The 23,531-nt window shown below is 44.6% G+C and overlaps 6 protein-coding genes across 6 annotated transcripts; 2 read left to right on the forward strand and 4 right to left on the reverse strand.

Annotated features, from left to right (window-relative positions):
- Window positions 1-1,771: 1,771 nt before the first annotated feature.
- On the forward strand, window positions 1,772-3,208 carry C922_01553 (hypothetical protein; the record flags this gene model as incomplete). Its single annotated transcript, XM_008817156.1, has 1 exon — window positions 1,772-3,208. One exon carries the CDS (start codon window positions 1,772-1,774, stop codon window positions 3,206-3,208), a length of 1,437 nt encoding a protein of 478 aa, XP_008815378.1.
- Window positions 3,209-4,005: 797 nt separating this feature from the next.
- On the forward strand, window positions 4,006-6,735 carry C922_01554 (translation factor GUF1 like, mitochondrial; the record flags this gene model as incomplete). The annotated part of the gene is made up of 1 exon (XM_008817157.1): window positions 4,006-6,735. The coding sequence occupies one exon, from the start codon at window positions 4,006-4,008 to the stop codon at window positions 6,733-6,735; it is 2,730 nt and encodes a 909-aa protein (XP_008815379.1).
- A 238-nt stretch (window positions 6,736-6,973) lies between these two features.
- C922_01555 (hypothetical protein) lies at window positions 6,974-7,789 on the reverse strand (the record flags this gene model as incomplete). The annotated part of the gene is made up of 1 exon (XM_008817158.1): window positions 6,974-7,789. One exon carries the CDS (start codon window positions 7,787-7,789, stop codon window positions 6,974-6,976), a length of 816 nt encoding a protein of 271 aa, XP_008815380.1.
- Window positions 7,790-9,079: 1,290 nt separating this feature from the next.
- Window positions 9,080-17,023, reverse strand: C922_01556 (hypothetical protein; the record flags this gene model as incomplete). Its single annotated transcript, XM_008817159.1, has 3 exons — window positions 9,080-10,092; window positions 10,185-10,186; window positions 12,534-17,023. The coding sequence occupies 3 exons, from the start codon at window positions 17,021-17,023 to the stop codon at window positions 9,080-9,082; spliced, it is 5,505 nt and encodes a 1,834-aa protein (XP_008815381.1).
- Window positions 17,024-18,350: 1,327 nt separating this feature from the next.
- Window positions 18,351-19,595, reverse strand: C922_01557 (hypothetical protein; the record flags this gene model as incomplete). Its single annotated transcript, XM_008817160.1, has 1 exon — window positions 18,351-19,595. The coding sequence occupies one exon, from the start codon at window positions 19,593-19,595 to the stop codon at window positions 18,351-18,353; it is 1,245 nt and encodes a 414-aa protein (XP_008815382.1).
- Window positions 19,596-20,957: 1,362 nt separating this feature from the next.
- Window positions 20,958-22,298, reverse strand: C922_01558 (hypothetical protein; the record flags this gene model as incomplete). Its single annotated transcript, XM_008817161.1, has 1 exon — window positions 20,958-22,298. One exon carries the CDS (start codon window positions 22,296-22,298, stop codon window positions 20,958-20,960), a length of 1,341 nt encoding a protein of 446 aa, XP_008815383.1.
- Between the last annotated feature and the right edge of the window lie 1,233 nt (window positions 22,299-23,531).

Raw genomic sequence — 23,531 nt, forward strand, 5'->3', positions numbered from 1 at the left:
AACATAAAGGGGAAAAAACTGTGTGTAATAGGTATCCCCCTCTTCATACACTTTAACGAGTTTCAAATGCAAATGGAAATAGCGGCAAGTTTGTCTCGCATCCTGCTCAGCTTATCCCTGTTTACACACAACTGGGCTGTGGACGGACTGCCAATCATGTGCACACATTGAGGGGAAAGAAATGTGTCTGCGGGGGATACATAACATAGTTCTTTGGTAATCCCACCCTGGGGGAATACATAGAGAGTACAAAGCAGACGTTACAGAGGGACCTACGTGCAATACTACAAGAGAATTGCCCTTGAAATGGTAATTTTTCCAACCTGTGTGACCTTTGCGAGATGTAGGAAGTATCAAAATGTTCGAAGGTGTTACACCCCATTGTGACTAGCGAAAAAAGTTGTCGCTTTAACTGAGTAAAGAGAGAAAAAAAAAAAAAAAGAAAAGAAAAAGGGGGACCAAAGAAAAAGAGTCAAAAAGAAGAAAAAATTGCACAATTATAATAACGCCGCACCCTTTCTGCAAAACCACAAAATGTGAGCAAAAATTTGGGCAAAGATATATGGTGATAAGAGGAGAAAAAATCTCCGAAAAGGGGAGGGACCCCTCAGAACGACTCGAGATGGCGAACAAATGTACAGGTCCCTTTCGTCATAGAGTTCCAAATATCACATTTGAACGAAGCTTACACTACACGGGAGCTTACACAGATAAAGCACCTGTATTTGATCGTAAGGAGCGGCCCGTGCATAAGTGACAGAGGATGCGTTCCTCCTTCCTTCATGCCTATCTCATTTTGTGCTAATTGAGAGAAAAAAAAAAACCATTTAAAGTAAGTCGAATCAAAGGGGGTATATCCAGGTGAGCCCCAAATTGCAATTCCGCATTTGGTGCCAAACTGATGATGAAGTAAATTTCTTTTTTTTTTCTCTCTCCTCGTGGGTCACCATCTGGAAACACAGTAAAAATAAGTAACCGATTTGATGGCTCAGTTACGTATGTACGTACATATATGTAGCCTTTCTTTTTCCTTTTTTTTCTTTTTCTTATGGGAACAGATTGCTCAATTCTGTGCACGCGCTGACTAATAGAGAAGTGTTAAGTGGGCCAAATTTTTACACCCCTGGGGGGAGGTACCAACTGCTTGTGTAATTGAGTGTGCTGCTGGTTGGGAAACCTTCCTTCCAGGACACACACGTGCACATACATAAGCATCTGTGTACGCTCACGTACTGATCCATTTGGAAAAAGAGAAACTCACGAGTAGGGAGGCGCATTATTGCAACGGCAGAGATTTTCACCTCACCTTGGGCACACACCCATAGGGACTAACAGACGGGATTAGTAGAAACGGATCAGTACCTCTGCCTCTACGAATGTGCGTAATAGATGGATACATATATATATGTGCACATATGAAAGATTAGTTCTAGCGCAGCGATCACAATAGGACAGCTTGTGGGGTAGCGGCGTGTAACTCATTTGTGCGGAACACAAACGAGGGAGTGCATGATATGGGCATAAGGTTGGCAGCTACCATACGATGGCATAACCCTTGTCGAGGTATCGTGCGCGCCGAGAGTTGCATCTTTTCCGCCCCGTCGCTCACCAGCTTAATCGCTCACCAGCTTAACCGCTAAGGAGCTTAATGGCTAATTAGCTTAATGGCTAAGTAGCTTAACGGCTAACCACCTTAACGAAACTTCCTCACCGTGATGCAGCTCGGCCGCGCGCCCCTTCTGCTTTCTCTCCCCCTGTTCCGCACATGCACATGAAAGGAAACGGCAAAATCGCATTCTGTGCTCTGTTACTATTTACCATCTTTAACATCCAAGCAAGAAGAAGCAGCCGACTTTTGGAGGGCACCACCTTAAGGAGCGCGGAAAACAACTGGAATAGAAGAGACATGAATCCCAATCATCCCTGTGCATGCAACTGTAAATTGAAAGCACGGAATGGATCTTTTAAGTTCATTAATTTCGGGGAAAGTAGGAAGACAAATTATATGAAGAATGTGGGGCACCCATCCACAATGCATCTTCCTGCGCGTTTTTCAAGACACATGCCGAATAAAGATTCTCACAAAAGTGGATTCCCCTCGTTACAAAAGAGAAGCGGACTTACACTCAGTCTATCCATGCGGGGTGCTATGAGGTGTTCCTTTCTTTTTAACAGACCTGATGTGTTCCGCTGGAATTATGAGCGAAGGCTGAACAGTGCCCAGAAGAATTGCACATCGGAAGGTGGAAACTTTGTGGCACCCCAAAAGGTGGAGTCATTGCCGCCCCATCCTGTCAGGTACAAATATGCCCCCCCTTGGGGCCAAGCGAGCACAGGAACGGAGTACACCGGATGGGGGAATATTACAACACGTGACTTCTCTCTGTCTGCACTGCCACGGGGCGGCGCCGCGCTTGTATCTTCCCCGACAGTGGACCCCACCTCTACAATTGCTTCCATCTCGGAAGTTCCCCACGTGGGAGGAAATTTATACACACCCAGCGTGGTGGACCAGCGGGGCACAGACGATACAAGTGACCCCCCCCGCAGTGCAACCTACGGGTCACCCCTCAGAACAACTGAGGGTTGTAGTTGGGTTGAGGCTCCAGCGGATGTTTGCAACAGAAGTGGAGCCAAAATTGGAAAGAGAAGCGGTGCCCAATCTGTTACCGAATCTGCTACCCAGCCCTCCGAAGGAGGAAGAAAGAGAAAACCGGTTCTGTCCGAGGAGGCCAAACGAAACATGCGAGAAAAACTTGCAGCCATTATGCGGAGCAAATGGAGGGACCCAGAATTCCGCAAAAAGATGATGAGGTCTTTTAAGAAGAGGGGCCTTGAACACAACAAGAAAATATCGGAGGCTGTCAAAAACAAATGGAAAAATGACATGAATTATAAACAGAAAACGCTGGATGGCCAACGGAGGTACTTCATCAGACGATATAAAAATAAGGAGATACTTCCCATTTCAGATAAAACGAGGGAGAAAATATCGAAAGCTATGAAGCAATACTGGGCGAACAGAAATAAATTCGCAAAAACGAAAATTAACAATTTGCAGCACGTCCAGAAGCGGAAGAAAAAGCACAAGAAGGTTTGGGAAGATATTTACTCTCTTATATTAAATCAGAAGGTTGGAGACTTCGGCGGATATCAGTCGTCTCTGCACCACAACTTGTCGATTAATTTGCAGGCCGCGCTTAGCTGACCCTACTTAAGGGGTGGCTAACAAAATGGCGTCATATAAAATCGGTGAGGTATAACAAAAGTTCCACAGCCCCTCTTCTATTTCATGAGTCCCGACTTGTATACCACTGTGCCTGCCTGACGCCCCTTTTTTTCCCTATTCTTTGGCCTTCTTTTTTTTAGCCTCTTATTTTAGCCTCTTTTTGAGACTTTCTTTTGACTCTTCTTTTGACACTATCTTTTGACACTTTTTTTTGACACTTTTTTGTGACACTTTTTTTTCGCCCTTTTCAACAAGTGACTCCCTTGTCCTAACCTCTTCGCACATCCCTAATTTAGAAAAATTGTACCCCTCACCTGACAGAAGGGAAAAAAAAAAAAAAAAAAATCACACAACGCAGTAAAGCTCAGCACGGAGCTACACCAATGCGCGCGCAAAAGCGGAGACCCATAGAAGGCCCCAACAATATGACTCATTTTTCCACCCCCTCTGTGTAAATGCGAAAATGGTTCGGCTTCATAATGGGGTTGCTTCCTCGTAGCACCATCTCTAGTTTAGTATCCTCCTCGGCTGCTCCGTGAAAATTTGACATACTGCCACGATCACAGCGTTATCTCTATTCTTACCCGTGTAAAGGTCATCTTTGCGCCCTTTTGGAGTGACTCCCTCGAGGGTTTCAAACCACGCACACATTTGTGCATTTCCGCATAGGGGCGTATTGGCCCGCCACTCCTGAGAGAGAACCGAAAGAGATAGCGCTCTCCCATTGATATGCAACCAGACGAACTGCTCATGCCACTGATTCTAACTGCAATTTAATGATTCATGCCTGGGCAATCAGAAGGGCGCTGTGCATTTTTATCCTCATCAATTGTGTCCTAAAATTAGAACATTCGCATAAAATTAGGTGGAAATCGAAAAAGGCAGTTCACCTCCCAGTAGACGGCGCAAATGGCTACAAACGGGAGTGGAGACGCAAAGGGGTGTTCTTTAATATTCATAGGGATAACAGAGGGAAAGACGCCAGGGGGAGGAATGGCACAAGGGGAACGAACGACACCAGGGGAAACGGGGGCCCGAACGGATTGGCCACTGGTGGGAGACCGCTCTTTCGCTGCGATAAATTTATTCCACTGTTTCTGTTGCGGGATTGTCAGGGAAGAAGTTTAAACAGAAAGAAATATAACTCAACACTCAGGCGATGTAACAGCCGTTTAGAAGTTTTTCCCAGGAGAGAGAATAGCTTACCGCCCGAGCGGTGGAATGGTGAGGCGATCGGTACAGCAGGGCAGTCGGAGGATGATGGCCTTGATGGAGGGCCCTCCCCTGGGGGGGAAGCGAACAAGACTAAGAGGAGGACCATCAGTAGCGATCGCAGCGGATGTAGCGGTGTGGGAGGAGCCCCAGAATACCCCCAAGAGAACGTACGCAATTTTTGCATCCTGGCGCACATCGACAGCGGGAAATCAACTCTGGCTGACCGATTCCTAGAGTTAACAAAAACGATAAAAAAGAAAAAGATGCAGGATCAGTTTCTCGACATGATGTCGTTGGAGAGAGAGAAGGGAATCACCATTAAGTTGAAGGCAGTGCGAATGAATTACCAGAATTACATTTTCAATTTAATCGATACACCAGGACACTTTGATTTTTATCATGAAGTAAAAAGATCGCTAAGTGTATGCGAAGGAGCCATACTACTGATTGATGGGAGCAAAGGGATTCAATCCCAGACACTTAATATCTTTCTAGAGTTGCAAAAACATAATTTAAAAATAATTCCAGTGATAAATAAAATCGACCTGAACACATGCAGGTTGGACAAGATAGAAAGTGATCTGTTAAACAAGTTTCGTTTTGTGAAGGAAGACATTTTACACATCTCTGCGAAATATGCACATGGAATAGGATCTCTGTTTCAGAGAATTGTGTCGGACATCCCTTGTCCTGCCATAAAATCGAATGCCTTCTTTAGGGCCATCGTTTTTGACTCCTTCTATGACCAGTACAAGGGGGTAATATTAATCATTAAAGTGCTAAATGGGGTCCTGACAAAAAAAACAGAAGTCTTCTTCATTCAGAGCGAAAAGACATCCATCATTCAGGAGGTTGGATACCTCACCCCGGAGATGAAACCCACCGACAGTATACAGCAGGGGGACATTGCCTACGTGTCATGTAACATGAGAAAGTGCGACGAGGTGCAGATCAGTGAGACGATAGTCAGCAGAGATATCGTCCATCTGAATGCGGAGCGGCGGCTCGTGGTGGATCCGGACCGACTCGGCGAGGAGCGCAGCGGTGAAGACCATACCCGTAGGGTAAATCATTGCGGTGTGGATTCCTTCCGAGGTGTCGCCCCACCGAGGGAGGCGCGCACCGAGAGAGAAATCAACCTGGAGCAGATCGCCGCGTCTAAGGTGGACGTCTCGTACCCCGTTGTGTTCTGCAACATTTACAGCGTGAATGATAAACAGGCCAACGGACTGGAGGTGGCACTGAACAAATTGAAGCTAAACGATGCATCTTTTTCCTTCAAGCCTGACGTTTGTGAGACCTTGGGGAAAGGGTTCAAGTGCGGGTTCAACGGATTGTTGCACCTTAATATAATCCAGGAGCGGATAAGACGGGAGTATGGCGTGGAGACGATTGTGACTGCCCCGTCGGTGAATTATCTCGTGAGGGTCAAGGAGAAAGGCATTGACAAGCAGCTGAAGGAGAAGCTGATTGATGCTAGTTTCGACATAGCGAATGTTAACGTGGAGGTGCAGGGGGGAGATAGCGGTGATGGTAGTGCCGATGGCAGTGGTGATGGCAGTGATGATCGCAGCGATGATGGAAGCGATGATGGAAGCGATGATCGAAGCAGAAAGACCCACCCCGACGGACTCTTCTACATGACGAGCAACGTGAACGAGATCCCCCAGAAAAATTACCTCCACGGAATTTACGAGCCGTACGTGCGAACGAGCATAATGACGCCGGAGGAGTACCAGAAATATATCATGGCGGAGTGTTTCCAAAGGAGAGGGATTTTTATTAAAAAGGAAAACATGGACAGTTATGTCATCTTCTATTTTGATATGCCATTGTCCGAAATATTGATTAATTTCTTGGACGAAATTAAATCCTGCACAAAGGGCTATGGATCCATGAGCTACGAAAAATATGTCACTTATAGGGAAAGCGATTTGCACAAAATAAGTATATATGTGAATAATAGGAGCATCGATTCTTTGTCCTTCCTGGCACACAAATTAAATTATCACGAGAAGGGGAAACGTATAGTCTTAAAATTGAAAGAAATGATAAAGCCTCATCAGTTCCTTGTCGTCATTCAGGCAGGTGTGGGGACCAGAATCTTCGCTTCGGAAAGGATCAACCCGCTGAGGAAAAATGTCACTGCCAAATGCTACGGGGGGGATATCACACGGCGAAGGAAGTTACTCGAGAAGCAAAGCGCAGGGAAGAAAAAGATGTTTAGCATCGGCAAGGTGAAGCTGCCGCCGAATATGTTCACCAAGCTCTTCAACTTGAAGGCCCAGTGAGAAGAAGGGGGCTGCACAGCGATGAGAACTGGAGATAGTTGACGAAACCACGCGGAAGCGTCGTAGCCCTTCCCCTCCCGCGTTGCGCCTGGATTTGCCATTTTCGTATTTGTCTTCTTCGTATTTGCCTTCTTCCGATTTGTTTTCTTCCGATTTGCCTTGTTCGAATTTGCTTTCTTCACTGATTAGATTCTCCTATTTGCACCTCTCCCCCCATTTTTTTCGCTTCACCCCTTTGTTATCCACTTTTTTTTTGTGCCAATATTGTCCTTCTAACAAATCGAATTCTCCTCTTCAAAAAAAAAGACAAAAATAGGAAGAGGCTACAGGAGAACATATACCCTGGGAATAAATTATTTATGTCATAGGCGTTTATCCTTTTTTTGGCGAACTGGGAGGGTTTTGAGCGTCCATTTGACTTCCCCTCATCGTCCGTCGCTGCATCGGAGGGGGACGCTACCGTGGCGGAAGTTTTGCTTCCCTCCATCTTAGCCGTTTCGCTAGTGGGGGAAGGGGCGGAAGAATCACCCAAGCCTTCCGCGCTGTTGTCTTTTCTCTCGACTGCTTCCCCCAAGCGAAGTAACTTCGCGGCACCCGTCTTTATGCGAACAAGCTTATTCTTCACCCTATTGGCCAACCTCTCCCGTGCGATGATGTCATTTTCGAAAATGTAGATCAGCGGCTCGGACTGCTCTGCATCCTTGGGGTCGTAACATATTTTTATATTTCTCTCTTTACTAACTTGGTCGAAAATATTTCGTGTGTATTCATTTGTCTGCACTTGTTCCCCCTGCTGGCTGCCGACGAGATGAACGCAAATCTTGTACTCCTTATGGTCTTCAATTTTTTTTTTATTTATATAAAAAAAATATTTTACGTTAAGGTGGAATGTCCCTTGGAAGATGTTCTTCGAATATTTTAGGGTGACGTTATCGATATAGCCATCGGTTTGTTTCCAGCTTTCTTTTTTTTTGTTTTGGTAAAACAGGTACGAACTGAGAGTCAGTCCATAAGAGCCGACTACGAGCGGTACGAATGTTTTAATCGCCTCCATTTGTTCTCCAGGGGGATGGCAGTACCCCTTCTTTTTGGGGGAGGTTTCATAAAAGAGGAGGACTCCTCTGTGCCTCTGCCCTTTCCCCGTGCAGGTACAAATGCATATGCCTTTTATGCATGCCCATGGCTCTCCTCCTGGTGATCGCTTTAACGTCACTTCTGATTACTCCGCTGCCTGGCAACATGGTCATCGTTGTCGTTTTTCCCCTTAGCAAGTTAGCTCAACGTTTGGATCAGCGAAGGTGTACGCGGGAGAAGCTTCCCCTTCTTTGCATATCGGAACATTCGAATATTGGGATGTGTTTCCCCCGTTGTTATATTCTCCTCTTTTTTTGATCAGCCGGGTACACCCCCGCTGGATTTTTTTTTTTTTTCTTTTGGGCCATCACTGCGAAGCAGTGCGACCTTATGAACAGGAATTTTAAAATTCATTTTCGCTTATTTACTTTGTCCTTTCTCTGTTTTTCGTGAGGAAGACAATCCACCGAAAAATGTGGATAAAAAAAAAAAAAATGCGCCCTTACGGGTACAAAGACTGTGAGACCCACTTTGCATCATCCGGTGAAGCACCACTAATGGGGGCACGGTATGTATCATTAAAAAGGAACCTTTTCTTTTCCTTCTTTCAACTCTATGTGGACAGCATGGTAACCCCTAATGAGCGCTGCGACATGACGCTTCATCCGCTATCTACGGGCAGTGGAGGGACACGCCATACGGGGAGCCATCACACACTCGAGGGGGGAAAAAACCAAACAAGGGAAGCAAACCGTCGAGAAAGAACATACCTTACGTAAGTTACAGCTTTCGCCAAAGTTGTGTTAATCTCTCTCTTTGCGTATGACTAAACAGAAAAAAGAGTAAACAATCCATAAAAATTGGGGAAAAAAAAAAAAAAAAATACGCAGCGAAACTCAACGAAGCGGGACAATGCCAAACGGAAGGCACACTTGCCTATGTCTCCATTTCGATAAGGTGAAGAAGCCCTGTTTTGTGTTAATCATCTGGGCATTACCCTATTTTGCACTACGTCCGTGGTGCGGTATTAAGTTTGCGCGTTGTTTTTTTTTCTTACTTTTCTTTTCTGCATCCTTTTTTCAGTGCTCCATTTTGGCTACCACACGGATGATACATTTAAATGGGGCCAAGCAGAGCAGCGCAGGGGCGCCATAACATAGCAACGGGAGGGGCGTTACAAAGGGATAACGTGATTACGTGACAACGTAGCAGAAACGCCGCAATGCGTAGGAAGATCCTTCGGGTCGGCACATGCACCCCGCGCACTCCCTTACGACACAGTCAACTGCAATATCTTCGTGTTCGCATTGGCAGTGGGGTCAAAGGGTCTATAATAAGAATAAACGATGAAAAAAGTTCCTGCCTTGTGTGCCTTCACCATGCTCTGTAACGTGGATCTGCCTCCAACGAATCCTCCCAAGCGTTCACTCTCATGAGGCTTCCCATACCCTCCTGAATTGGAAGAATGTTCACCTCCGTTGTTTAACTTGTTCTTTGGTATTGCTTTGGGCTGCGTGACGGAAATTTCGTTTGTGAAAAAGGACTTTGTAATTTTTTTTCTTGGGAATTCCTCTGGGTTTATTTGGGGCTTCTCTTTATGCACTCCTAACAAGGCCCACAGATAGCCATTTCCACCAATGGCTTCTAAATGCACACATAGTACTTTGTTTTTTTGTAAACTAAATTCGATCGTTCTTTCATTTGTCCCGTTTATTATTTCGCCTAATTTGAGGTAAGTATCACATGGCTCATCACCGTTTAGGGAGTAGGAGCGATCCTCTTCTACTGCTCCGATTAACACTTCTGAAATGTTTTGGGGCATGTATTCTTCCGGCATCTGCAAGGTAATTTCCTCCTCATGATTTATACCCCCCACTTTGTCGTCTTCCATTTTTGTGTTCGCTTCCGAGGCGGATTCCTCACGTAGGGATTTATCGATAAGGGAAAGATTGTTCTTTAACTTTTCGTAGTCGTCCCCTTCGAAATTGGTACTGAAATTGAGTTTTGACTCCTTTGCGGGGCTTTCCTTCCCACTAGCGGAGGTGCTACTGCTATCTGTAATGATCCCTTCGCCGGTACCCTCCTCAACGCTCTCGCTAGTATCCTTTAGCTTCTTTCTTATCAACAAAACGGAGTCTTCTGAGCTTCCAACCGCAGCTGAATTATTCACATAACTCGACGGGATAACCGTAAAGTTGCACGGCGTCGTGGCTTCGAAAATCTCCTTGGCGACGCTGTACCAGGTATTCTTGTTGATGATATCGAAGGAGTACGTGTTTTGGTCTGCGGGGAGTGGCCGGTGAAGCGATTGATGAAGCGATTTGATGTGCAATGGAGAACATACAGGGGACTCAACGGGGTTTCCTAATTGCAACTACTTCCTGCTACACAGTGAGACAGACGCTCGACGCCCCCACACGTGCTTCACAATGGTGAATCGCAAAAGGGGTGCGGCTTAGCGCAGGACTACTCAAAAAAACAAATTTTACGTAAATTAAAAAAAAAAAAAGAAAGAAAAAAACATTTTTGTCATCAAAAGGGTGTCTCCCCCTTTTGGAACCACCCTTTTGGGGGTGCCCTCCAATAAGCTGTGGTAAAATGGATATACATTTTTTTCTTTTTCTCAGCTAAGGAAGCAGATTGTACCAGGGTTATTCAGCATAAGGGGGACATGCATTGTGCGTAGATGCGTGTGGGGGGACTAAGGGTGTACACAGCCCGAGGGAGTTTCCCCAAAGAGCTGCAGCTTGAGAAATACATATGCAACGCTGTGTATGCGTCCAGATAAAGAAGTATAAATACCATGGGTAAACCGAAGAAGAGGCAAAGGCAGCGCGTGGATATATACGTTCGGTGATGTATAGGCATATAGGTGCGATGTGCTCACGTGAATATGCCTACAATGCATATCCTATACTTGCCCGCGATGGGACAGTCTTCTTCAGTGAACTGTGCGTTTGAAAAGTCACTCTGGCAATCCTACCTGAACAGAATGACACGTGGGCAACGGAGGAACATACGATGAGGCAAAAGAGGCTGGAAAGTTTCATGCTGCGGAACTGGGGGTGTTTTATTTATAATTGTTTTTAATTCGCAGGGGGGGAGGGCCTTGCTGCGGAACTCGAGTGAATGCCCAATCAGGGGAACGTAAAATAAGGCGTCAGGAAAAAAAAAATCAAATAAAATAAGAAGAAAATAAGGCAAATAAATCAAATAAACAAATAAGAATAAATAAAAATAAATAAATATAAATAGATATTTGTACAAATTCATAAACGCGTGAACGTTCGTTGTGAAGGGGAGAGGCTTCGGCTTGAATGACTCTGCAAATTTTTTCTCTTTCCCCTTTTATTTCTCACGGTTTTTGTATTGCGTTCTTTTTTTTTTATTTTTTCTTTTTTTTTTTGGTGATTTAGGGGAAGGGATTAAAACATAGTCCACGTGGGGAAAGTCGTAACAGAAGAAAAAAAAGAACGTGTTACAAAAGGGATGCCTTGCGTAAAATTAATCGCAATGATAAATAATGTATATAAAGAAATGCACAGAACATATTTTATTTATATGTTCGTTCATCCATAAACTTTGCATGTGAAAATATATGCGACTTTTTCTTTTTTTCCTTTTTTTTCTTTTCAAATTGCTTGCATGCATTTAAGGGAACTTAAATGGTGAAGAAAAAACTGCCGGTAGCCTGCCTTCTTAAAAAGCGCGCAACAACTCCTCGTGCATAGAAGTCGAAACTGGCCGGCGCAGTGGAAAGAAAATAAGTGTCGTCCGCAAAGTGCACATTCGTACAGACGTGGGCTTATAAAGGAAAGCGGCCTCAACATGCACATAAATATGATACGGCATGTAAAATTATATCCTTATAGTCATGTGCATGAGCCTATTGTACATATATATAATCATACATACAGCAGCGATGGGATGTTTGCAGCTAAGAAAAGGCAGACCTCAACCCATAGGGACAGTCTGATTCGACGTAAATATGCATGCATTAAAAAAAAAAAGAATTTTAAATGACCCATGGCAGGACACAACCTTTTTGGTTTTTTTTTCCTCGCCAGAAAGGAAAAAAATCCAGTGCCATGCTTCAGCTGGGAATGGGTGAACATTTTTTTAAACTATAAAGAAAAATGGTGTCATTTTATAATGCCTCATTTTGTGCCACTTGTTCAATGGAACGAGTTTAATCCATGTGGGGGTAGATGAGTTCTTCACCACTGTGAGTCTATGTGACTCTATGTTGTCACGCTTGGGGGAGCGTCCCTCTCTCCACGATCGGAAAAATAAGCAAATATACAATCCGATAAACAGTCGGGTAATCACAATCCATAGCGCCCATTTCGCGAAATGGAACCTCCCCACACGCCCCACATTCCTTTGTACTTCCGTCTTCTACACGTTTCTCCCCAGCGTCTATGTGTGTATATGCATTTCCAGCACACCCCGACCTTTCGGCGGAAAATTAAGTGGTCCAAAAATTAGTCCATGCGTTAGGCGAAGCCCCTAAAGGTGTCAACTCGCGGCTGGGTTGCGTATGGGAAGGGAGTCTCACCCAAATCGAGACATCGAAAAGGGAAACAAAAAAGGGCATCAAAAAAGGGCAATAAAAAGGGGCATCAGGAAGACCATCAGGAAGGCCATCAAAAAGGGCAATAAAAAAGTCCTATAAAATGCAGTAATTTTTTTTAAATTGGCGCAACGGCCGTCAGGCGGTGTACCCCCGCCCAAATATCAACCTCCGTATGTTGATGCTCCCCAACATGTCCAGTATATAATTTTTGTATTTTTGGTCGGCTTCCCCGTTTACGTGTGCCATGGGGGGTTTGGCAATCTCCTCATCGCTATTCGGTTGGGCCCCCTCCGCCAAATCATGGAGTGGTTTACCCCGCGACGTGCTCAAGACGTTCGCGCCCTTCTGACGACGTTGTCCGTTTGGTGAGTCTCCATCTGCATTCGCACGAATCATGTGGTTCTCTTTGTCTCTGCTAGTTGAGGCCCAATCTTTGCAACTGAATGATGGAGACACCTGTGCTTCTTCTTTTCCCTTCACAAAGGTGGATGGGATGTGGATGATTTTCAAATAATAAAAAAGGGACATTGTCGCAATGACGAAATTGTAGAACAATTCTTGGAAGGATTCGCAGTGGAGGGTGGTCACATCCGGCGCAGGTGTTCTGCCCCGACGGGGACTGCCTTGAAGGGTACTACTCCGGTGACGATTGCTTCTGCTGCTGCGGATGGTAGCGCCGCCGTCCCCACCATCCCCACCCTCTCCGATCCAGCTCAGCTTCACATTCACATACTCAACAAACATGCTGCACACATTGAGATGTCTCGCGTTCCACTTCTGCACAATGTGAAACATAATCACCATGTCTTCCATTTGGCTCCCGTTTTGCAACACATCGCAGGGGAGGAGGATGTTCCCTTCCCCTTTTCTCTTGGCTAGCTGGTCTCCCAAATCTTGGGGGTCCCCACCTCGGTCACTTTTTTCAAGTACGCAATTGTTTGCCTCATTATAGGGGCTGAACTTTGACCATCCAGTGCAGCTGGGGTTGTTCAGATCTTTTAATTCTAACTTGTTGTGGTAAAGAACGTGCAGAATCTTCATTCGCAAATTTCTGTTTAGTAAATCCTGTGCGTCAGGGGAATGGTCGTGTGCGATACATGTGTTTACCAAGGGGAGGAGAAATACACATGGCATCAGGAGGAAGTAGAAAAATTCGCCAAAAAAGATGAAGACAAATTCGAGCAGAGTCAGGTCCATATCCGACTCGCTCATTTTGCTCAATAGGTTGGCCACTTTATTATTTTCAAGCTCGCTCTGGGAGAAGCTATCCAGATGGATCTTCTTCGTTCCAAAGCAATCGCTAACGTTCTGTGTGTTACCATTTTGGCTTCCATCCCCTACCGTGGTGATGCCCCTGTGTTGGTGGCCTTTCTCTCCCATTTCATACGTCCCGTCACACCTCAGGGGAGTCCCCATTTTCTTTACTTCTCCACAATACGTGCTGATTGGCGAGTAGGAATTATTTTCCCCCAATGGTGACCCCCTGTCTGGATTGGAATTGCCCCTTCGGTATTCGTGTGGGGTGATTTTATCTTGGCATTTTTTTTTCTTCAAATTGATAAAAAAATCGAAGAAGACGATTAAAACGTTCATTTTTTTTACGAACATTTCTAAATTCAATCCGGAGAAGTCCTTCTCCGTTATGTACTCTTCCAATTTAATAACATACTTGACGCTTTCCAAAAAGGACGAAATATCATTTAGGATTTTTTTTAACACATTAATTTTTCCCATGTACAGATTTAATAAAATATCACAAATGGTATTTAGCATTTGTTTAAATTCTTTTTCAATTTCGTCATTTGCCTTGGTGAGATCATTCACGTTGTAAATGAAAAATTTGTTCTCGTACTTTTTAAATAAGTCTTTCAGAATGTGGACTCTTTTTCTCATGGAGGAGTACGCGGGGATGTTTTTTAAAATCGTGTTGATGATGGAAAGACACATGTTGTATTTTTTTTTTTTATACAAAAGTGCGATCATTCTTTTGCTGATCGATTTTGCAAGGCATTTGTGCAGGTAGAGGAGGGCCACTTGGGGGTCGACCTGTCCATTTCGGTTTCTCCCCAGGTTGTCTCTTTGGCCGCCTCTCCCCAGGGGCGCCGTTTTTTTACTCCCTTTCCCTTTTCCATTCTGAATTTTCCCTTCCATCCGCGCCAACACACTTTCGTACTGCTGAATTTTCCAGTACTCATTATTTTTCCACTCCTTCTTTAGCACCTCAAGGCCGTCGAAGTTGTGCTCCCCTTTCATATGCTCCGTGAGGTTATTTACGACATACACTTTTACGACGTTACAGTCGTCCATGAAATCTCGGTTCACTATTCTGTTCATGGGGGACAGACATTCGGCCAAGTTATTACGCGAAACGTAATTTTGAAAGTAACAGCTTCGGAAATGGTCGCTCGATTTGAGTGTCCTCCTTATGGAATCCCTCTGCATCAGTTGGATTATCTCGTGCATGGAAATTTTTTCATCCTTTGGATGGTCTCGATGATAGGAGCTTTCATTAACCCCTCTGTTTGGAAAATCACTTTTGCCCTTTGGATGCTTCCACATAGGGGACACGCCATTCTGCACAGTGCCTTCCTTTTCTGCACTTCCTCCCATGGTACGCCCCCCCCCATTGGTTTCCTCTCCTTGGTAGTTCCCTCCCCGATCACTTTTCGAAAAATTGAGATGCCTTATGCAGTTGTAGAAGAAGTCATTTTTTATTTTCCTCTTTTTGGAAAGTTTTTTGCTGGTCGGAAGAGGCTTATCTCGGATGTGGTTATTCTTCTCCTCTGTTAGCAGCTCTCTCTTGTTTTTCCCCTTCCCTGTGGTTGGTTTCTCTTCGATCTGCCTCTTCTTCATGGGAGGGGGACCATTCTGCTCATTTGGTAGGGTTTTTTGCCCCTCGGCCGGGTCTTCACAGATGGGGATAATCGGCCCAGTATGGCTCTTCTCCCCAACATTTGGGCTTCCCTCCCCCCCCGCGCACACCTCACTCATGAGGTAGATGGTATGGTGCTTGCCCTTCCACTTCAAATGGTTAAGGTGCGCCTCATAAAAATTACTCGCGTAGAGAAGCAAGACAAACTTCTGCTGAAGGTCCCCCACGTGAAGTTGATTCAAATAGTTGGATATCTCTTCCTTCAAGGTGCTAAACTTTTTGGTGTATTTTTCTCCGCCCTCTGGACAGGGATCGTGTAGGTTGTTTCTCCCTTTTCGAAGTTTGGAAAAATAAATCAGAGGGGCATTAAGAAAAGACAGAATTTTTTTGTCAAAGAAATCTCGTACAAACATGTAAAAGAAATATTTTACTTGCATAAAACTCATGTCATGATTTAAGAAGTAAAGATGATCGATAATTGGATAATATTCTTTTAGCTTAAATAGGACGTTATTAAAAAATGGATGGAACATGATATTCTCTATCAAGTGGTAATAATTTAAGTACAAATTGCAGATATTTACGTGGACATTTTTTTTTACGAAATAATCCAAGTTGCTTAATGCGGAGAGTACACAATTATTTGTAATGATAACACTTATGTCTATTGAATTGATTTCCTTCAAATGTAGAAGGTAAAGGAGGAGGCCACTAAAAGTGGAAGACTTCAATTTGATATAATTTTTTAAAAATATGATCAGTACTGTTTTCTTCTTTTTCACCATTTTTAGAAATAATTCCTTCATGTTATTTTTGTCAATCTTCATGAAACATTTGCGGTTTATTTTTTTTATAATCCTTATGATTATGCTTTCCACGCTGTCATGTGTGTAGAGGTTGACGATGCAAGACGTGACATGCCTCTGCTTCCGCAGCAGCGTGTACGTCAGCACTCGGTTGTCAATCGTTTTGTATGTGAACGTGTTTGTGTTGTCTGGCGGGGAGGTAGCCGCTTCGTCCGCATCTACGGGTGCCTCTTTTTCGGCTTCATCCCCCACATGGGCGCCCTTTTCGCGATCTCTTCGCCCATCCGCCGCCGCCCTTCCGCGATCTCTTCGCCCATTCGGTGCCACCCCTTCCACGCACCCATTCACCTCCTTCAGCTTCTGAGAGAGCGCCCGGTACTGTAGCAGATTCACGAAGGGGCAAGTCTGCGTCCTCACGATGAGCAGGGACACCTTATCATCCCGGAGGCACAAATTTTTGTTCAGAAAGTTTATTTCCCTATCGACCATCTCGTTAACGTAGTTGTAGACAAAGCAGTTCATGTAGTTGTTCATAACTCTCCACGTCTCGTTGAATGCCTTGCTCCGAAGTAGCATGGAGCAGACTTCATCATCATTGGTGGGGCCTCCCTGGCGTGTGTGGCAGTTTTCCAACGTTCCGCACATCTCCTGTGTTGCCTCCCCCCTCCTGTCAGAAGAGCCATTCGCGCGCCCCTTCTGGCCTCCTCTGTTCTCCCTCAACCGTTTTATCTGCTTATTTTCGCTGATACGCTCCAAGTCATTCTTTAACTTTATAATTGGAAAACTTAGGGACGTCAAACATATGTTAAAATTAGGGACTCTTATTTTGATCCCCCCAGCGGAACCGTCCTCCTTTCCTTTATGCTTGTTCCTGTTCAGGCTGCTTATCTTTCTTTTGCTTAACCAGCAGGAGGAGGTCACTCGGACGGTTTCCTTCTCTTCGTTCGGGTTCTCTGCCATTTTGTGTGAATCCAGCAGGGGGAAGTACAAATGTGCAAAAGGCTTCCAACCTAGGGAAGAGGAGACCTCCTCTCTTTGCGGCGCGCTCCCGTCGGGGTAGTCACTAGTCTGCGTTACTACCCAGGCAGGGATTCCCTCGAATGGTTAGCAGAATATAGCCGGATCGAGCTGATATAAATGGCACATGCACAGCCAAGTTAAGATTAAAAGAAGCGACATAGCAACCGTTGTAATACCACCATGGGGTGGTGTCAATAAAGGGGTCGAATGGGCATACAGAAACAGCCAAGGGGGACATATTTCCAAATTGGGCAGATAAGCAGTTTACCCATTTTTCAAGCCCCCCATCCTTCCTCGAGGTCACATTAGATGAGGGGATCTTTTGTGTATATTTCCTCAGGGGTATCCTCCCCCATGTGTGCTTAAAAAGTTACGGTGGTTAAATGCCCTGTTTTGTGCTATTAGGTCTCTTTATGGTTACACAATTCTGTTGTCCTCTGCGGTTTAGCAGGTACATATCATGTATACATTCCATTCAAGGGAAGGAAGAAAAAAAAAAAAAAAATCGAAAGGGTTCCTTTTTCTTTTTTTTTTTACGCCCTTTCTGTGAGCACCTGTGTGAGGTTCCATCTTCGCGCATGCGACTTAACCTGTGCACATTTTCCCCGTTCGAGGGTGTCGCGCGCGTTACCGATTCGAAGGGAAGGGGGGGTTCTCATTTTCGCCATTTCGCCCTTATAATGCAATTCGCCTTTATCAAACGGTTAACCTTTATCGTACGGTTCACCTTTTTCGTGCGTTTCCTTTTCTCCCCTCCCGATATGCATGCGGTGCCTTCTCTGATTCCCCTCAAGGGAGAACGCAACTCAGGGAGGGATCCAAACCTGGAGGAGTTCCCTCCCCGCGTAGGTTTTTATATGCCTGTGTTCCCCGTAGGGGCCAAATAGGAAGAGGCAAACGGGAGAGGCGGTTACAAGTCGTATGGGCCAACAGGTCGGAAGGGCCAACAAGTCCGATAGGAAAACATGCCAGATTGGTCAAGACAAAAAAAAGCGCTCAAAGGAGCCCCCAAACGAAAGGACCACCAAAACGTTTCGCACAAAAAACTATTTTGAGTAGGCCCAACGTGGGAAATACAAAAGAAAAAAATAATCTGCAGCGACGGTTGGTTAACGCCACTGCGATGATGACACATCTGCTGGGCAGCAGTTTAACCATGGGGAGTACGTTCCCCACAGACACGCACACGTACACACGCAGGCTTCTCTTTTTCCCCTGTTCCTTTTTCTTTTCCCACCTGCGGGAAGACAAACTGCGCCCTTTTCCTTTAGGGTGTCTCCTTGGAGAGTACAATTTCTCGTTTCTCATTAGATGGAAGAGACATCCCCCTGCTCTGCTCACTGTAGAATCGGTCAAGTTGCTTCGTCACGGAGTCAAACATATCATAATGGTAATTGGCGTAGCTACAAAGGAAGGTGATTTTCTTGTTCACATATTTAAAATGTTTTTCTTCCTGTAAAAGTGCAGCCAGTTTTTTAACGCCACTGAGACTGTTACTACTAGTAGTAGCTATTTTCTCCTTTCTACAATTCATCTTCTTGATTTGCTTTTTAAAAAACTTCTTCGTCTCATACAGACACCTAAGTAACAGATCCTTTAGCTTTAAGATAATGGTAACATCCGTCACGACATTGTACAGGATACCTTTCTCTCGAGCGATCTCATCATTTTCGAGGATCCTCTCAAATAAATTATTCACTGTGCTGTATACGTTGCTTTCGGGCAGATTAAACCTGTTCAGAGAGTTAGCCATGTAAAGAAAACAGTAACATACTTCTTTACCGTCAAGGCTTTCATTAAAAATTCGTAGCAAATAGCAGTAGGAGTAGACAATTTCGATTACCATAAACTTCACTTCCTCACTCACACGTTTATTGCAGCATATGTGTTGAGGTGTGGGGACCTTCTTGATTACACAGTTTAGCCACCAGGGTTGGAATTTTGCCAAATATGCATTCATGTCGTTACTCTTTAGGAATGAGAAGAACTGCTTCTGCTCCGTTTGCGTGAGGTGATCCAACTTGAGCTGGTCCGTCTTGGCCAGCTCCGTCAGCACCTTGTACCGTTTGTTGCTAATGCACCATTTTTTCAGGTGCCCTTCCTGATGAGCGGCGAGAGGAGTGTTTAGCGGCGTTTCGTTCGGTTCTACCTCCCCCTCCTGATGAGCGGCTTCCTTTCCTTCCTCATAAGCGACTTCCTCTTCTTCCTCATCAGCGGCTCCCTCCTCTTCCTCATCAGTAATTCCTGCTTCCTCCCCATCCTGCTTGTCTTCCTCTTCTGCGTCCCCCCAGCCTTGGTCGTAAAACTTCTTCAGCTTGAATTTGAACTCTCGTTTCTCCAAATCGGTCAGCTGATTATTTTTTATATTCTCTTTCACTTGGTTCTCCAGAAAATTGTGCACGCACTCGTCATTGTGCTTTTTGTAGCATTCGAGACTGCAATACACGATTTCGCAGGAGGGACACACATACTGATACAGCTTCTGTTTGCACACCTGACACGTCTTCCTCATTTTATCACGCCGATTTGGTGAAGTACGCCCCTTTTTTTGGGTCACTTATTTGGCTGTTAATCGGTTTCGCATGCGCGGTTAGGCATACACAGTTTAACATTCACGGTTTAGCACGGGGGCGCTGCCACACTGCTGCTCTTAAAATGGAGGCGGGTGCAGAGACGCGCGGTCATACCTGCCTGAACGTATGTACTACCCTTTTGTTCCTATCGTCCATTCACGCATACCGCCTGTGCATTCGTCCTCTTCGTGATGGTTCCTCCGGCGCAGCCTCTACGCAAATTGTTGCCAATCACAGGAGCTGCAAGCCAAAATGCGAAAAATGTCACCCACTTTGCTATTCCACGCGGCGTACTGCAGACGTTATCCAGGATTTCCCCTTCATTTATGTCGTTTTGGCAACTTTAGGGGGGTTGATCAGAAGAGGTCAAATAGAATGCATAGCTTCATGTATAGTCTTCTCCCCGTAGGGGGTCCGTGTCAGTACAACTAGGCAGCACCTGGTTTGGGGGGAGGGGACCTTCCCCATACAAGTGCTCATTTTACAAATTTGTAAAGATGCGGATGGGAGGAAAAACATCCACCTCTCTATGCTGTGCATACGGAGAGGAACGAAGAATTGGTTTTCTCCTTGTTACTCTTCTTTTCCTGCCCAAGGGACCCACGGAAGTTCCGCGTTTAGCAGTTTAACATTTGAAGTGCCCATCGAAAAGAAACACGTTCATGGGGTGTCATACCAAATGGCGGAACATAAAAATATATATATATATATTCAAATTGGTATGTCACTGGAAAGCAAATCTCTGGAAAAAAAAAGGCTAACATTTTAGCTAACCCGCAAAGGTTAACAACAAACTTTTTAACCAAACGACGTTGCATTTTTAAAAAAAAAAAAAAAAAAAAAAAAAAAAACAAAAATTCTATCCTCTCGTGCGATTTGGTATTCCATTTTTGTAAAAGGAAAATCGCCAAGCTGTGCGAATTTGCCCTTGCGGTTTTACGCCTTAAAAAGGGGCCAAAAAAGGGGCAAGGTATATGAACGATCAGGCGGGGGCACAGGACGCCACAAAATTGTTCTTCCCTTCCGCAGAGCGCTGCAAATGGGTAGTCCATGCGGAGAGAATTAGATTTGCACGACACCATGGGTGTCAACTGAGAGGAACTGTCTCCGCGGAAAGGCTACAAAGTGGCACACGTTAAGAATGGAGCAGGGGGGAAGAGTTGTATCTTTTGTGAATGCTCCATATGGAGAGAGTCTGTCCTTTGTCGGGCACCAGTTCTCCATGGCGTGATGTTCTCTGAATATTCGTTCTTCCCATGCTGCCATTATTCCATTCACATTTGCAGCGCCGTTCACACTGGTCAAGCAAAGCAGTTCATAATAACGTCGTACGTAGTGCGCGCTCCTGAGGAGTCCCCTTTTTTCCGTTTCCCCCCCTGGGAAGAGAACCCCCCCCGGATGATCTTCAGTATCCTGCCCAGCGACATAGACAAGGCGGTGATCACAAACGTAACAACCATCGCACTTACATTCTGAGCATTAAAAACAAATTTAGGAGAGTATGAAAAAAACATCATTGGTTCGATCTGAAATATGCTCGTATTCTTCCACACCGTTAGAGAAAACACATTGTAAAAGTATGTACAGCAAGATACAATTAAATAAGATGACGTGAAGGAAAATACAAAATTCTGTGCCTTCTTTGCTGATACAAGGTTACTTATCATTAGTAAAAATATCATGTATCCGATGATTAAAAGAAAAAGGAGACAAACCATCTTTAGCAGAACTTCATTTGGTACATAGCTGGACAGAATGATTAACACTCGGGGGGTACATACAGCATGGTATAAAATATTTCCAATGATTATAGATTGTGCAAATACGATTAGAATCCATCCTATGGGTTGTTTTTTAATGCTCGATTTTTTTAAAAAGTGTATCTTTTCGCAAGGGTTCATCGATACGGAGTAGAAATAAAATGTCATGATGAGACAGACGGTTGAAGATAACATGGCTGGGAAATAAGTTAACAAATTTTTTAATACTAAGAAGAAGAAAAATAATGTCGATACTTTCGCTATGTATTTCTTCGCAACGTTCTTCCCCCGCATGTATCCCTCACAGATTATTTTAATACAAAAACAGTACATAAGGGAGATTGCGATGATTATGTACCAATCTGTGTAAATCTCCGGGGGGTATGTTCCTCTGTATATTAGATCCTCTTGGTGAGTCCTACCCCCTTGGTTGAAATAAAAATTGATCTCTCGAACCGCATCTGCAATGTTGTTTATGTGGTAGGGCATGGGCATACCTTTCATGAGATCTTCCGTCTGTTCTTGCCTTTTAAAGAAGTCTTCTCTCGATATACGGCTCCACGGGTTTGTTCCCCCTCCATAGGGAGAGGCGATCCCTGTTGTGGAAATGTCCTCCCATTCTCTTCCACCACGGCTACCCCTCTCGCCGATAGCTTGTATCCCCTTTAAGGCCGATAACGCCAAGTCCAAATCGATTCGGGGAGATGGATCAAACAGGTAGGCAGCATTTATCTTTAATTCGCTTATCTTCACATGATTGTCCGTAAACAAATTGGACAAGTTGACTCCGAAGCTGAAGTTCCCATTGAAGAGCCCCTCCTCCAGGTTCAGCACTGAGCTTATCTTAGCAAGCAGAAGGGTGACACAGGTCAGAACGACCATTTGGGCCCAACTCAATCTAGCCATTTGATCCGTCACGTTGTGGAAAAGTTGTACCTCCGAAGAAGGAAATATTTTTTTTAAAAAATTGTGAATTGTGAGTAAAGAGGTCAAGCGGACAATGGACAAAAGACAAATGTGCAATTTAGCAAAACATACAAAAGAGGGGAACATTTTCAAAATGTTCATTGCGTAAATTAACGGAAAAATGGGGAAAAAAAAAAATCCACACAGTGCACCTATGACACATGCTGAATTTTTTTTTCTTTTACGCATTGCACATTTCCTGAGGAGGGGGCTCAAAATTGTAAAACAGAGAAATCGCAGCCGTGGAATTAGACCCTCTTTGCAGTGCTCTACTGATCCATACGTTTATGTACACATATGTGGATTCTTTAGTTACCCATTTTGAAGGGGGAAACAAGAAAAAAAAAATCACGTTGTCGTGCTCCCGAATAGACAACTTTTTCCTGCCTGATTTTTCCCGCCCTTTGTTCCCTTCCCCTGTACAGGTGGACTCTGTACACTTCCAGATAAACGGGAAATAAAAAACATGGCCCTACTAATTCAAGACGATAAGACTGTAGCGGTTATTTCTCGTCCATTCCGTAAATGACTTTTTTTTTCCCACCTTCTTAAGGGAGCATCTCGTCAGAGTTACCGCTTCATTTGAGGTGGGATATCCTTGCGCAGCTTCTCCAGCTGGCACGAAATAACTTTCCATGCATTTCTCACTTAAACTGATATTAAACATACCACATGATTGGGATCCTTTCATGTGTGGCGAATGAAAGGGGTAGACAAATGCCTTCGCGAATCAAGGTAGTGAAGACTTCAGAACGGAGTGCAATTATTTACCTGCACCTCACCACGCCGTCTCAGCCAATTCAAAGATGGACAGACAACGCTTCACATGGCATCGTACGCCATGTTATCACTGTCCAATTATGATACGAGGTGGATGTGTCATTTCTTAGGGCGCAGAGATCATTAATGATCATTAAAAAAAGTAAGTTTTAGGGATGATGCTCAAAGGGGGCAATTAAAATGGGCCACATAACGGTGAATAGAGGTGGACTACATAGCGGTATATTAACTTCCACCACACAGCGATATATTAACTTGTTCGCCGAAAGGTGCAACGAACGTGGGAACGGATAAACTGCCGCAGGCAAAAAAAATTAAAAAAGTATGCCCCCCCCAAATTGCAGCGGCACACGTGGGGGGGGGAAAATA

Source organism: Plasmodium inui, assembly GCF_000524495.1.
Source record: "Plasmodium inui San Antonio 1 unplaced genomic scaffold supercont1.5, whole genome shotgun sequence".
Taxonomy (NCBI): Eukaryota; Apicomplexa; class Aconoidasida; order Haemosporida; family Plasmodiidae; genus Plasmodium; species Plasmodium inui.